General features: G+C 36.9%; 1 protein-coding gene across 7 annotated transcripts in view; it reads left to right on the forward strand.

Moving 5' to 3' along the window:
- SLC4A7 (solute carrier family 4 member 7) overlaps positions 1-14590 on the forward strand; it is a 109209-nt gene that overhangs the window by 43634 nt on the left and 50985 nt on the right. For 4 of the 7 annotated variants that reach the window (XM_023207265.1, XM_023207264.2, XM_023207267.1 and 1 more), the window contains exons 4-6: positions 1534-1672; positions 2520-2680; positions 4987-5175. In XM_023207265.1, coding sequence (XP_023063033.1) covers positions 1534-1672; positions 2520-2680; positions 4987-5175 — 489 coding nt within the window. Of the gene's footprint in view, positions 1-1533; positions 1673-2519; positions 2681-4986; positions 5176-7441; positions 7814-14590 lie in introns of all 7 variants that reach the window. The other 3 variants (XM_023207269.1, XM_023207270.1, XM_023207266.1) reach the window with 3 other exon arrangements.

Below are 14590 nucleotides of genomic sequence, written 5' to 3' on the forward strand. Positions count from 1 at the left end.
CTTAAGAGAACTAAGTGAGTTTAGCAGGTCACAGGACATAAAATCAATTATATTTCTATATAGTTGCAGTGAATAATGAGATTTCATTTAGGGGTCATTCTGACAAAGATTTGTGCAAGACCTAAATGCTGGAAAGTTTAATACAGTAGGAAGTTCAATCACAATATGTTTCTTTAATCCTGTATGGGTCTTAGGTTATTTTTTCAATATGAAGGCTCATGACATAAACATACTGGAAAAATTTTAGATGTGTTTTCTATGCTTCTCTTCCTATTCTTTATATTTTTCTTGTCCTGGAGTTCTTGACTTTCTGCATCCCTCTTAATCTTTTATATTTTCTTCCTTCTTTTCTGTTGTTTCTGCATTCTCTGAAATTTTCTCAGATCTGACTTTTACAAAGACAATTCCATCGAATCTACTCTTTATCCTGTTCAAATCTCCTTGTTGCATCCACAAGTACTTGGAGGATTGTTCACTTAGGTGTAAATTTTGAGTGAGAATTCATCTCTCATATTCAGGGTAACTATTTGTGGTGGTTTATTTGTTTATATGGGGCCCTAGGGCTTTCAACTGTCCTGGACTAGTATTTATGCTAATTCCTCTGTTTCGGGCTCCTATACTACATGAGTAGTTTAATATCAGATGCCATGAGTGGGTTTTCTGTTCCTTGTAGTGACTTGTTCTACCCCCCAAACCCCAAGCTTACAGTTTTGTTTCTCCGTGATAGTAGGAAAATATAGTTTCTGTATACTTGAAGTTTTGAGTTTTCTCATCATTTTTCAGAACTTGGAGATTTTCTATTTTTTACTCTTTAACATAGCTTGCATTTTATTTTATTTATCTTAATTTAATTTAATTTTATTTTATTGAGACAGAGTCTCTGTCGCCTAGGCTGGAGTGCAGTGGCACGATCTCAGCTCACTGCAATCTCCACTTCCCAGGTTCAAGCAATTCTCCTGCCTCAGCCTCCTGAGAAGTTGGGATTACAGGCATCCACCACCATGCCTGACTAATTTTTATCTTTTTAGTAGAGACGGGGTTTCACCATGTTGGCCAGGCTGGTCTCGAGCTCCTGACCTCAGATGATACACCTGCCTCTGCCTCTCAGAGTGCTGGGATTACAGGCATAAGTCACAGTCCCTGGCCTTAATTTGTATTTTAAATATTCTGTTCTAACTTTTCCATGTAGTTTTGGTGAGGAAAAAGGGCTGCCTTTGAACATTATGTTCATGTTTTGGAATGTTACTTTTATTTTTGTTTGTTTAGATCAGTTATAAAGTTAGTTTGACTTGTTTATTTTTAACATAATTTTCTTTTTTTTCTATGGAGGTTATCTTTCTGTGACTTTTATTTTTTTCCTGGATTGTTGGTTCTTGTTTCCTTTCAGAATTGTGATAGTTCAATAATTAAGAGAGTTTTGATGAAATATATTTGTTTATACAGGTAACAAAAGTGTTTCATTTTCAAAACTGAATTTATCTTTGAATGACTTGAGGAAAAATTTGAATATATGTGAATTATTATTTTGTAAAGATACACCATCCCAGAGAGTTCAGTTTATCCTTGGTACTGAAGATGATGATGAAGAACATATTCCCCATGATCTCTTCACGGAAATGGATGAACTGTGTTACAGAGATGGAGAAGAATATGAATGGAAAGAAACTGCTAGGTAATACTGCTAAGTCTCTCTCTCTCCTTTTTTTTTTTTTTTGAGATGGAGTTTTGCTCTTGTTGCCCAGACTGGAGTGCAATGGCGCGATCTCAGCTCACTGCAACTTCCACCTCCCAGGTTCAAGTGATTTTCCTGCCTCAGCCTCCCTCCCAAGTATCTGAGATTGCAGGAGCCTGCCACCACGCCTGGCTAATTTTTATATTTTTAGTAGAGATGGGGTTTCACCAAGCTGACGAGCCTGGTCTCGAACTCCTGACCTCAGGTTATCCTCCCGTCTAGGTCTCCCATAGTGCTAGGATTACAGGTGTTAGCCACCGTTCCCGGCCTAAATCTCATTTTTCAATTGGCTTTCCTTGATTTCTTTTTGTAATGGGAATATTAAGTTGAAAGTATGAGATATCTGGTGCTTTAAACCAGTGAGCAGAGAATTTCCTTATTAATTGGTAGAAATTCTATCTTTAATTTTTCCCGTTATTCTCAAATTTGTTTACTTAAATAATCCTTTATACTTTAATAAAGAAATTATGTCATTGTAGATTTTAATGTCTACAATTTTGTGTATTGCAAGTTTAGATGAGGAATAGAAGTAGAAACTACATGAAATTCCATAGTTTGTTTTTGTAGACTTAGTATTATGATAGCTAGAATAGAAAGAGGAACTACAAAGGAGGTTTGTGACTATAAATATTGTAGACCATTAGCATAATTTGTGAAAATATGTTTGTAACCATAGTTTGTTTGTCGTTTTGTTTCTTTTTTTTTAAAGAACAAATTTTTCTTTATCACATTAAGATAAATGGAATCTTCATTACTTATAAAATATTTTTGTATATTATGCATTCAGATGGCTGAAATTTGAAGAGGATGTTGAAGATGGCGGTGACCGATGGAGTAAACCTTATGTGGCAACTCTCTCTTTGCACAGTCTTTTTGAACTAAGGAGTTGCATCCTCAATGGAACAGTCATGCTGGATATGAGAGCAAGCACTCTAGATGAAATAGCAGGTTATAGTAAACTGACTTTTAAAAAATATGTAAGATGTAGTGGAATTTTAGACATTCATTTAGTAACTATGCTGAGTTTCTATTCTGTGGAGTGCAGTATGAGGAAATAAGATAGATTTTTTTGTCTTTGATAAATTTACAGATGAGATTAAATTAAACAGACATAAGTGTAGTATCAGTAAGAGAGTGAATAGTGGCACAAGCAAATACAGAGTCTGTTCTCTGGAAATTCAGAAAAGAGTTTTTTGTTTCCTTGTTTTTTTGGAATGGGGATGTGGGGAATAGCCACAGAGAACATTAACTGTACAAGTTACTCATAAAATGTGAACACATGGGAACAAGGAGTAGGTGATACGAGAGAAAAAGTATTTTAAGGAAGAGTAAAGAAGAGTCTAGAGTAGAATAGACAGGAATCTCAGGAAAGTCAGTTCTGTGTGGATATACAGATTTCTTCAGTAGTGGTAGGAGGGTATGTTGGGAAACCCAGTTAGAGATTGGATTGTGACTAGCCTTGAATTATTGGAATTTTTTTTTGTTGTTTATTTGTTTTGGTGGAAGGGGGATCAGAGGGTCTCTCACTGTCATCCAGGCTGGAGTTCAGTGGCACGATCTCGGCTTACTGCAGCCTCCGTCTCCTGGGCTGAAGTGATCCTCCCACCTCAGCCTACTGAGTAGCTGGGATCACAGGTGTATACCACCACACCTGGCTAATTTTTGTGTTTTTTGTAGAGATGGGTTTTCGCCATGTAGCCCAGGCTGGTCTTGAACTCCTGAACTGAAACGACCTGCCCACTTTGGCTTGCTAGAATTTTGGGTTTACAGGTGTGAGCCACGGTGCCTAGCCAAGAAATAGGATTTTATTTGGTAGGCATTTTGGTGGTATTGATGGTTTTTAAGTTGAGGAACAGTGTGATTTGAGATAGATTTAGGAAGATCATTCTGGCAACAGAATGTGGGGTAGCTTTGGATTAGGAAGAGTTTAGAAGCAAGTAGGCCAGTTATTCTCTAGGAACAGTCTAAGCAAGGAAAGAGCTCTGGTAGGTTGAGCAATGAAAATTAAAGGGGGAGATTTGAAGGATAATGTGAAGGTAGAAAGTAGAAAAAGGCAGCTATAATACAGCTTTTTGTCCACTAACTAAAATTAATGAAAACCAAAATTAAGTTCGGTGGTAATAAATTTGATGGTGTGACTACCATTGTAGATTGCTGCCATGGAAAAACAAAAATCTGTGGTATTTAGTCTTCAAGAGAACCATGAGCTTAATACAATTTCTCAGGCTAGAAATACTTCAATTTTAGCCAACTGTTAGGTTTGACTGTGTACTGTAAATATTTAAATTGTCAGTCCTTACTTTCTTGTCTTACATGAATAACTGAAAAATTAAGTTAAGGTTGGGAATATTGAATTTGTATGATACATATGGGTTTCAGACTTTGGTTTGCAATTATCACATAATACCATGTAGTACTTTTAGTATATGTTGTATAATCTAGTGTTCATTTATTTGGTAAACTGTAGTTGTTGTGTTAATGTTAACAGTTTACCTATTACGCTGGTCCTTTCAGGGTTTTTTTTAGTTACCATATAGTTTTGAAAATTTGACCCTCTTCTTCCAAGTTAGTGCCACTGTTTAAAAATATTAATATATATTTTATAAATTAAAAAGTTTAATCACTTCAGTAATGTATAAAATGGCATTGCCATCAGTTTCCCCATTCCCCACATCCCCTTCACAACCTGATTTTACTCCTCTTCCTAGAACTTATGACCTCATGACGTTTTATCTATTTGTATGTTGGTTTCTCTACCTCTCGAAGAGAGCAGAAACTTGGCTCTGTTTTGATATTGTTAAACTGCTGTATTCCTAACACATAGCGGACACTAGTGAACAGTTAATGACTGAGTGGGTCGTGATATTCATCTGCTGGAACAGTTTTGGGGAGAATACGTGGTTTGGCAATAAAATACCTTTACATCTTAGGAAGGCAGTATTATTGAATATTCAGCTTACTAGAATTTATTGTATTCATACAGGAAAGCACTTTCAGCTATAGGAAGGCTATTAGTATATAATACTAGCCTCTTCATAATTAATAGTATTTATTAAAATAAGGGAGTCTTTGTAATTCCTTTTTATTGGATGGATAATATTCATTTATGCATTGATTATTTAATAGTGACAATAAAACTTTCTTGAGTTACTTAAGATTCTAATTTTTGTCATAAGATTTCACTCACAGTTTATTTATTCCTTTATTTTATGGTCATCTGAGTGTTAAGTAATTTATTTTTTTTCATTGAATAGATATGGTATTAGACAACATGATAGCTTCTGGCCAGTTAGACGAGTCTATACGAGAGAATGTCAGAGAAGCTCTTCTGAAGAGACATCATCATCAGAATGAGAAAAGATTCACCAGTCGGATTCCCCTTGTTCGATCTTTTGCAGATATAGGCAAGAAACATTCTGACCCTCACTTGCTTGAAAGGAATGGTGAGATAAGTTGTGGCATCCAATTTTTTGCTAACACTTCTAGTGTAACAGCTTTCCAGAACATTACGATTAACATTTGGGGATCTTTAAACACTCACTATACCTACCTCTGAATTATTTCTCCTTCCTGCTTTGTTTCTTTTCAAGGCCTCTCGTATAATTAATTAAAGAGGCATAAATTATGACCTATAATTTTTAATTTTACATTTTTGAAATTCTAAATCTTAGGTTTGAACCTTTATTTTAGATTTTTCCTACTTTTTTTTTCCTCCTGAATATACTTGGTTTGCTGGTATAAACAAGTGTTTTTGGATTGGTTTGCTGATTTCATGGCTCTTTATTTGTACAACTTGTGAAAGGCTTTTATGACTGTTCAGTCTTAGGCTGAGGGTGACCTAGTTGGTGTCTTCTAATCCATTGAGAATGGCTCAGACCCAGGTCTACCTATTCCACCTTTCCACTCTCATTCTTAGGTTACAGGCAGGTTGTGTGGCATGGGGGAAGACAGTGTTTTTACAGTTGTTTACCTCTGTCAGTGTCCTAATACTGGCACACTTGGAGGTTTTGCCTTTCCTCATTTTCTTCTGTGTAAAGCAGAGGAATGCATCAGTAGGGTTGAGAACTCTGATGACAGTGAGTCTGGAAAACCCGGGTGCAAAGGATTGGAGTGGCTTATGAAGTACTATAGCCTCCAGCAGTTGCTGTAAGCTACTACTATTACCCAAAGCTTGTGAGGATTACAATGAGGACTAGTGGAGTATGGGACACGGTGCCTGCTCATCTTTTTTATCCCTTAAATAATAGTATGACTTGTAAGTGTTCTACCAACAAGCAAACGTAGGTGATAGGGTCTAATATATCTAAAGTTGACAATAATCATCTTTTGTATCTTCCACTTGGCCATGAAAACCCTTTTTAATCCATTTAAAATTATGTCATGGTGTATTTAAACAATTTTAAGAGTAAAAGAATATCTCTTACGGACCAGAATTCAATGTAAAAGCAAGCCATGTATAGCGCATTTTAACTCTCTTTTTTTGTCTTTTATTTGTTTTTTATATTCTCTCCTTTGGTGAAGTTCTTTTATCCAGAGGGACCCTATTTAATCTTTACATATGCAGTAGTTCCTCTTTATTGTCCAGTTGTAATTTGGTCATCATAAAACATTGGCTGTTTTCTTTTAAATGCCGTTTTAGCATGTTCTTTTGTTGAAATATAGTTACAATTTGAGTTTTTCCTGCATGTAGCTTGTTGTTTAAATGGTGTTTTCTAATGGATTATAGTTTAACCTTTAAATATTTCTGAAAACCCTTGAGCATGTAACTTTGATTACTTAGGCCGTATGGAATTGATTATTGTATTTGCATGTTTTTCATAGAGAATGTTATTATTTTAAGATATACTTAGTAGAAATATGAGGGGTTTAATTATAAGTATGTATGACCTTTTGAAATATTTTAGACCTACTGCCATATTGCTGTTGGTGAGAAGTACTCTACTCTTAGCTAGTGAAATAAAAAATTACATGTATTTGTTTTAATGTATCTGCTACATATTAGAAGTGAGAAGCATACGTTAGGACATTTATTAATACTTTTAGAGAGCTCAAGAATATGTATCCTTTAAAATTGACATTGTGGTTCTCTTATTACAAAATTTCTGTTATTTGCCTTTTTTTTTTTTTTTCAAACTTGAGAGCAGCACCACCTGTATATGGTGTCTTACTGACTTAATATTATAAATATTTAATATCACTTTTAAGTTAGAAATTATTACTTAATATTAACATGGACTTTTTCTCTAAGACATAATTATCTCAGCTGTTTGGTAAAATATAGGAAAAATACGCTAAATATAAGCTATTACTTTTGGTTGTTTTCGGTTTGAGTTCTATTATATTAATTTTGTATTACATAATTTCATTTGCTATTTATTGTTTAAGCATTGACTTTGTATTGATATTGTCATTGTAAAAAGTGCCATGCTATTGGTCATTCTAATTTCTAACAGGATATTGCCCCCACCATCTATCATTAACAATTTTTTTTTGTATGTTCTGAGAACTAATTACAGTTTTAAGCAACTTTTTAGTGACTTTCTAACATGTAAAAACCCAATTGACATGCTAACCATCACAACATGACTTTGAAATTTTGGACCTTTGAAGTATGCAATTTATAGTGTAAATTGATTTTTTTTTTTTTAATGTCTCTATTTGCCTTCTGCAATGAACTTCATCATTTTTCATTTATTTGTTTTATCTCAGGGGAAGGCCTTTCAGCCTCCCGCCACTCTTTGCGAACAGGTCTGTCTGCCTCAAACCTTTCATTGAGAGGAGAATCACCTTTATCTCTTCTTCTCGGTCATCTTCTTCCTTCTTCAAGAGCTGGAACCCCTGCAGGCTCAAGGTGTACAACCCCAGTACCCACCCCTCAAAACAGTCCTCCTCCTAGCCCTAGCATCAGCCGCCTGACCTCCAGAAGTTCCCAACAGAGTCAGCTTCAGGCCCCAGAACTACTGGTTTCACCTGCCAGTGATGATATTCCCACAGTAGTAATTCATCCGCCCGAGGAAGACTTAGAAGCAGCGCTGAAAGGCGAGGAGCAGAAGAATGAGGAAAATGTTGACTTAACTCCAGGCAACTATCCAAAATCCTCCATGTGTGGTGCTTTCTGCCTCTGAGTCACTTGCACTTGGAATGCCTTTTAGCACATAGCTTAAGCAGCATATGTAGATAATGCTTATAATTTATTTTTGACTTCTGCATGTTTTTTTTCTTTATGGTATATTGTGTTAGGTTGGTGCAAAAGTAATTGTGGTTTTTGCCATTGAAAGTTTGCTTCACTTTCAATGGCAAAAATTACTTTCAGTGGCAAGAACTCAATTACTTTTGCACCAGCCTAATAAAATAGAGTAAGATTATTAAAAATTTGAGTTACAAAAAGACTACAAAGAAGACTACACATAATTTAAGGCCTTTTTAAAAAGTTTCACTTAGATTTAGAGGTCAAGGCAGTTGAACACTTCAGTAAAACATAGACTTTTTTATAATGTTTTAATTTGCCATGAACTTTTTTATATTTATTTATGGATGTATTTATTTTATTTTTTTAGACTGAGTCTCACTCTGTTGCCCAGGCTGGAGTGCAGTGGCGCGATCTCAGCTCACTGCAACCTCTGCCACCCGGGTTCAAGTGATTCTTATGCCTCAGCCTCCTGAATAGCTGGGACTACAGGTGTGAGCCACCACACCTGGCTAATTTTTGTATTTTTTGTATAGAGACAGGTTTTTACCATGTTGGTCAGGCTGGGTGGACTTTTTTTAGATTGGTAATTTTCTTTTCTTTTCTTTTTTTTTTTTGGAGACAGGGTCTTGCTCTGGAGGCTGGAATGATCTCAGCTCACTGCAACCTCTATCTCCTGGACTCAAGCAATCCTCCTGCCTCAGCTTCCCAATTAACTGGGACCACAGGGGCATGTCACCATGCCTGGTTAATTTTTGTAGAGACCAGGTCTCACCGTGTTGCCCAGGCTGGTCTCGAACTCCTGGGCTCAAGTGATCCACACACCTCGGCCTCCCAAGGTGCCGAGATTACAGGTGTGAGCCACTGCGTCCCGCCTTGGTAGTTTGGTTTTGTGTGTGTGTGTGTGTGTGCGTGTGTGTGTGTGTGTGTGCGCGCGCGCGCGCATGCAGTTGACTCATAAGGTGAATGAACACATACAAATAAATTATAGTGAAGCGATGTGCCTTAAATAGGATAGAGTCATACTCTGTCACCCAGGCTGGAGTGCAGTTCCACAGTCATAGCTCACTGCAGCCTTGAACTCCTGGAATCAAGCAATCCTCCTGACTTAGCGTTCTGAGTAGCTGAGACTACAGGCACATACCACAACATCTGGCTAATTTTTTTTGTAGAGACAGGATCTTGCTGTTTTGCCCAGGCTGGTCTTCAACTCCTGGCCTCAAGCAGTCCTCCTGCCTTATCCTCTCAAAATGCTGGAATTATAGGTGTGAGTCATCAGGCCCAGCCATATCTTTTTTTCTATTTAATGCTTTTCTCCAAAGAATGTAGTACATTTTAGACTTTTTTTGGGGGTTGGGGGGATGGAGGGGAGACACGTTCTCACTCTGTTGACCAGACTGGAGTGCAGTGGCACCATCTCGGCTCACTGCATCCTTCGCCTCCTGGGTTCAAATAATTCTCCTACCTCAACCTCCTCAGTAGCTGGGATTACAGGTGCGTGCCACTAACACCCGCATAATTTTTGTATCTTTAGTAGAGACGGGGTTTCACCATGTTGACTAGGCTAGTCTTGAACTCCTGACCTCAAATGATCCACTCACCTTGGCCTCCCAAAGTACTGGGATTACAGGTGTGAGCCACCACGCCCAGCCTATAACTTAAGGGCTATAAAGTATGAAAATTTGGCTTATCCTTATATTGACTACCTGTACATTTGTACATATATCTTTCTACCTAATTAATATAAAGTAAGTATATTTTAGTGACTTTTTACTATTTCAGCTAAGCCTCAATGTGATGGATACTAATACTAACCATTGGTTTTAATCACGTAAGTATTATCACATTTCTCCAAAATACTAATAACATCCGACACTTAAGTTGTAGCTTGGTTATTAAATTAGCCTATTTTATTTTATTTTTTTGAGACGGAGTCTCACTGTGTCGCCCGGGCTGGAGTGCAGTGGCCAGATCTCAGCTCACTGCAAGCTCTGCCTCCCGGGTTCACACCATTCTCCTGCCTCAGCCTCCCGAGTAGCTGGGACTACAGGTGCCCGCCACCTCGCCTGGCTAGCTTTTTGTATTTTTTTTTAGTAGAGACGGGGTTTCACCGTGTTAGCCAAGATGGTCTCGAACTCCTGACCTCGTGATCCGCCCGTCTCGGCCTCCCAAAGTGCTGGGATTACAGGCTTGAGCCACCGCGCCCGGCCTAAATTAGCCTGTTTTTAATGTGTATACAAATATGTGTAAATTAGATGGACACACCCATTTTCAGAAACTTAGAAAAGTTAGTTATCTTCCCCTGCATCATACAACTGGTGACTGATAGCCTAAATCCTCTGACTGGAAATCCTTGTGTTCCTATCATTATGAAGTAAACCTCTCTTTCTGTTGTCTTTATGGAAACACACTAATTACATTTAGCCAAAGCTCATTGTAGTTGCAAAAAAAGGATATTCTTTTAAAAGTACAAATAGAAGCTTCATGGCTAAATCATTATGACATTAGTTAACATAGTAGTATGGCTGTCATTGTTTTATAGTTTGTTTCAGATACAGTGATAAGTGTTTTTCAAATATCATATTTCTAATTCTTGTAACGATTTGATGAGGTTGGTGTTATTCCTGTTTTTCAGTGAAGAAAGACTTGGAGATGTTAAGATCAGCCAGAGCAGGGATTTGAACTCAGGTCCACTTACAACAAAATCTATAGTAGAGTATTTCATTGTGAACTTTATCAGTTCATGAAAAAGATAAAATTTAATGATAAAGTAACTGAACATAAAAGAGGAAAACAACCCTATAAATAATTGTTCAGAAGTAATCAGCATTCTAATCTTAAGAACTAAGATCTACTATTTTTCCTTGAACAAAAGTGATTTTAAAAGCTACTTCCTTCCATTTTTTCCCATATTGCATTGATCGGTAACAACGAACACTTCTTGTTTTACCAGCTTCTGTGTTATAAATGATTAGGAACTATAAATTTTATATAGGAGGGAAGGGGGAGGTGGGTTCACATTGGCTTCTTAGGCCATGTTAAGGGGATAAATTAACTGAGAATTGAACATACATTTTTTTCCCATGAGTTTTTGTGATGAGATTTATCAGCGTTTTTGAACAGAAGAAATTAGAATGGAGAGGAGACAGGGAATTTCTAAAGACAAGAATTATGGTTAAAAAGACAACTATAGATAGTATGTAATTGCTGAGGAACAATAATAGGGACAGCTACACATTATTCCCTGTTCAGTTACCTTTGGTGCTTAAAGCACCTAGAAACTCTAATGGAGTTTCCTTGATGTCTGGTACTGTCTTAGTGGAAGAAAGTGGCCTCAGCATCTTACGTCTTAAGTGACTAACAGCATGGGTTTTTGTGTCGTGGAGTCATAATTTGCGCATACCTATAATAAAAAAGTGGTATTTCCCATTAGTTACTTTTTAGAAGATAATTATATGTATAAAAGTTATATGTATAAAATTATAAATAAATTATATAAATTAATATGTATGTAACTTGTGGCTGGGCATGGGTAGCTCATGCCTGTAATCTCAGCACTTTAGAAGGTCAAGAAGGGAGGATCACTTGAGGCCAGGAGTTCATAGTGAGACCCTCATCTCTAGGGAAAGAAAAAAAAAGAAAGAAGTAAATTTATTTTTAGTACTTGTAAATACCTTTTTCTAACACAGTGGTTCTGAGTCTCAGCACTATCCACATTTTGGGCTGGATGATTCTTGGCTGGGTGGTCGGGTGGCAGGGGAGCAGTCCTATGCTTTATAGGATGTTTAGCAGTATCCTTGGCTAGCTGCCTGTAGCACCCCCAAGTTGTGACAACCGAATATGTCTCCAGACATTGCCACAAGTTCCTTGGGGGTCATAATCTTTCCTGGTTGGGCACCATTGCTCTAACTACCTCACTTTCAAATTTTTAATGACAGAAAATGTTGATATCTTTGATTTACTTATGCATACAGTTTTTTTTCCTTAAAGCAAAGTAGTATAGTCCTTCTGTGTTTGTGCTAATGATAGCTTTATTTTTTGGTGATTTGCTAATTTAATTCTGAATCCTAGGAATTTATTATAGGAGAAGGGAGATTGACTGATTGACAAAACAGTTTTAGTTAAGCTGAGGTTGGGAAAGACTACACAAATCATAATGATGAAGAACCCTAGCATGCATCTGGCGTGCCAGTTTTGAAAAAAGGACGGTTTTCAAGATGACCAGGTTAGCCATGTGACTTCAGGTTATACCTGCTAACTTTGTCTATGTTGAGTTCTTCATTATTTCTTCCTCTCATTGCTGAGATAGCCTTACTTTTCCTCAGGGCCTTCTCATCATTGCACTTTTCTCCCTCAAATCTGGTAGCTAGGACTATTCTGGAAAACTGTGCGTTATGTATGCTTTTAATTATACATACACAGGTGGAATACGTTTAGCCTTTGGAAGTACGTAATGCTCAGCTCTATTTGCCACCAGGGCCTAATGGTATTCTCAGTTTTCTTGTGTGGAAGTAGTTGGAAGTCACTGAAAAATACTAGTTAACTTTTTGTCTCTTGAGCAAGGCAGGGACTCTTCTGGAAGCTTAGGGACAAAGGTCAAAGAAGAGGAATCTTCTTGGTGTGCCAAGCTAAGATTGTAAGAAATGAGTTAAGGCTTGGGAAAACATTTTTATTTCAGAATTGTTTAACTTTTCCAGAAAATAAGCACATGGCTAAATAGATGGAAAATTAAGATTTTTCATCACATCAACTTTGTAGTTTAGGTATTTACAGGGAAGTCTCTGTCATTAAACGTAAGCCATAAACCCAGAAGACTTAGTTTCAGTATTCATTGGTTATAGTATATTCTGTTTTACAAAAGTGAAAACTCCTTTAGATGTGTCAAGTATATCTGATGTACTTTAAATTCTGGAGCTTGATTACCAATACATCTTCGGAGCTTATAGAGTCTAACCACAGAACAGATTTTAACTGAACTTCCATGTGTTGCTGTACATGGGACAGTTAAGACAAAAAGTCAAGTCTGTTGTATTTCAGTACCTTTTCCTGCTATAATATTCAGTGTCTTACAAATAATTAGTCTATATTCTTGCACTAGAAAACCTTGGATATTTTGAAAAAAATTGAGATGCATTTAATGTTAGGTTGGAGCAAAGGAAATTGCACCAACCTAATAGTAGAAGTCTGTGTAGTGTACTTGAATTTAAATATTTTTTTTTTTTTTTTTGAGACAGAGTTTTGCTCTTGTTGGCCAGGCTGGAGTGCAGTGGCACAATCTTGGCTCACTGCAACCTCTGCCTCCTGGGTTCAAGCAATTCTCTTGCCTCAGCCTCCCGAGTATCTGGGATTACAGGCATGCTCTACCACACCTGACTAATTTTGTAGTTTTAGTAGAGAGGGTGTTTCTCCATGTTGGTCAGGCTGGTCTCAAACTCCTGACCTCATGTGGTGATCTGCCTGCCTTGGCCTCCCAAAGTGCTGAGATTACAAGGCGTGAGCCACAGCGCCTGGCCCTTTTTTTTTTTTTTTTTTCTTTTAAAGAGGGAGTTTCTGTCTCGTTGCCCAGGCTGGATTGCAATGATGCAATATTGGTTCACTGCAACCTCCGCCTCCTGGGTTCAATCAGTTCTCCTGCCTCAGCCTCCCAAATACAGGCACACGCCACCATGCCCAACTAATTTTGTATTTTTAGTAGAGATGGGGTTTCACCATGTTGGCTAGACTGGTCTTGAACTCCTGACCTCAGGTGATCCACCCACCTTGGCCTCCCAGAGTGCTGAGATTATAGGTGTGAGCCACCACACCTGGCTGAATTTAAAATTTTTTAAATTTTAACTTTTTTGCAGAATTAGAATTCATAGTGTTAATGGTTAGTCTCATATTAAGCAGTGTTTTTATTTTATTATTGTGAAATGTTGGTGTTGAATGTCAGTTTTGAAATGAATATACTAATGCTTCAATATGTGTCTGTCCTTTGCAATTCAAATAACTATTATATCTAATCCAAATAAGCTATTTTTATGAGTTTGTCTGACTTATAGAGATGGAGTGAGTTGCTTACAGTCACATAGATACAAAGTGGCAGAGAGTGCGTAATTTAAACACAGATCTCTTTGGTTATAAAACCCCTTACTCTGCCAATTTCATTGTAAAAAACTTACTATATTTTAAAGTTGGATTTCTTAAGAGTAATGACAATAGGTATTATAGACATAAATGTTACCAAAGAAAAATGAAAAGTCTTGAGGAAACTTCTGATTATTGGAGATTATGTTAATTCAACCTGCATTTATTTAGTGTAGCTTTTTTCTGAGTTACACTTAGGGTTTGTCAGAGAATTTATTGTTGAATGCATGCTAAGTATAGCTAGGCTTCATTAAGCTCCATGCAGTTCACATGTTTGTGATAATTAAAAGCATATTCCCTAAGTATTTTTAATGGTAATCAGACTCAGGTCTTCTATCTTTTGTGGTTCACATCAACTCACATTTTTTTTTCTTTTTGCAAAAGGCCACAATTTTTGTAAATTCTAATTGTATTATTTTAAATATTAAAATGTGTAGCTGTATTATTGCTTAAAACGTTGTTCTAGTTTTGCTGGTATGTTACTAACACTGGGCACTTTTTTTTTTAAACCTTGCATTTTGCTTTTATTAATAAATCATCACTTT

This window comes from Piliocolobus tephrosceles, chromosome 2 (genome assembly GCF_002776525.5).
Source record: "Piliocolobus tephrosceles isolate RC106 chromosome 2, ASM277652v3, whole genome shotgun sequence".
NCBI classification, from domain to species: domain Eukaryota; kingdom Metazoa; phylum Chordata; class Mammalia; order Primates; family Cercopithecidae; genus Piliocolobus; species Piliocolobus tephrosceles.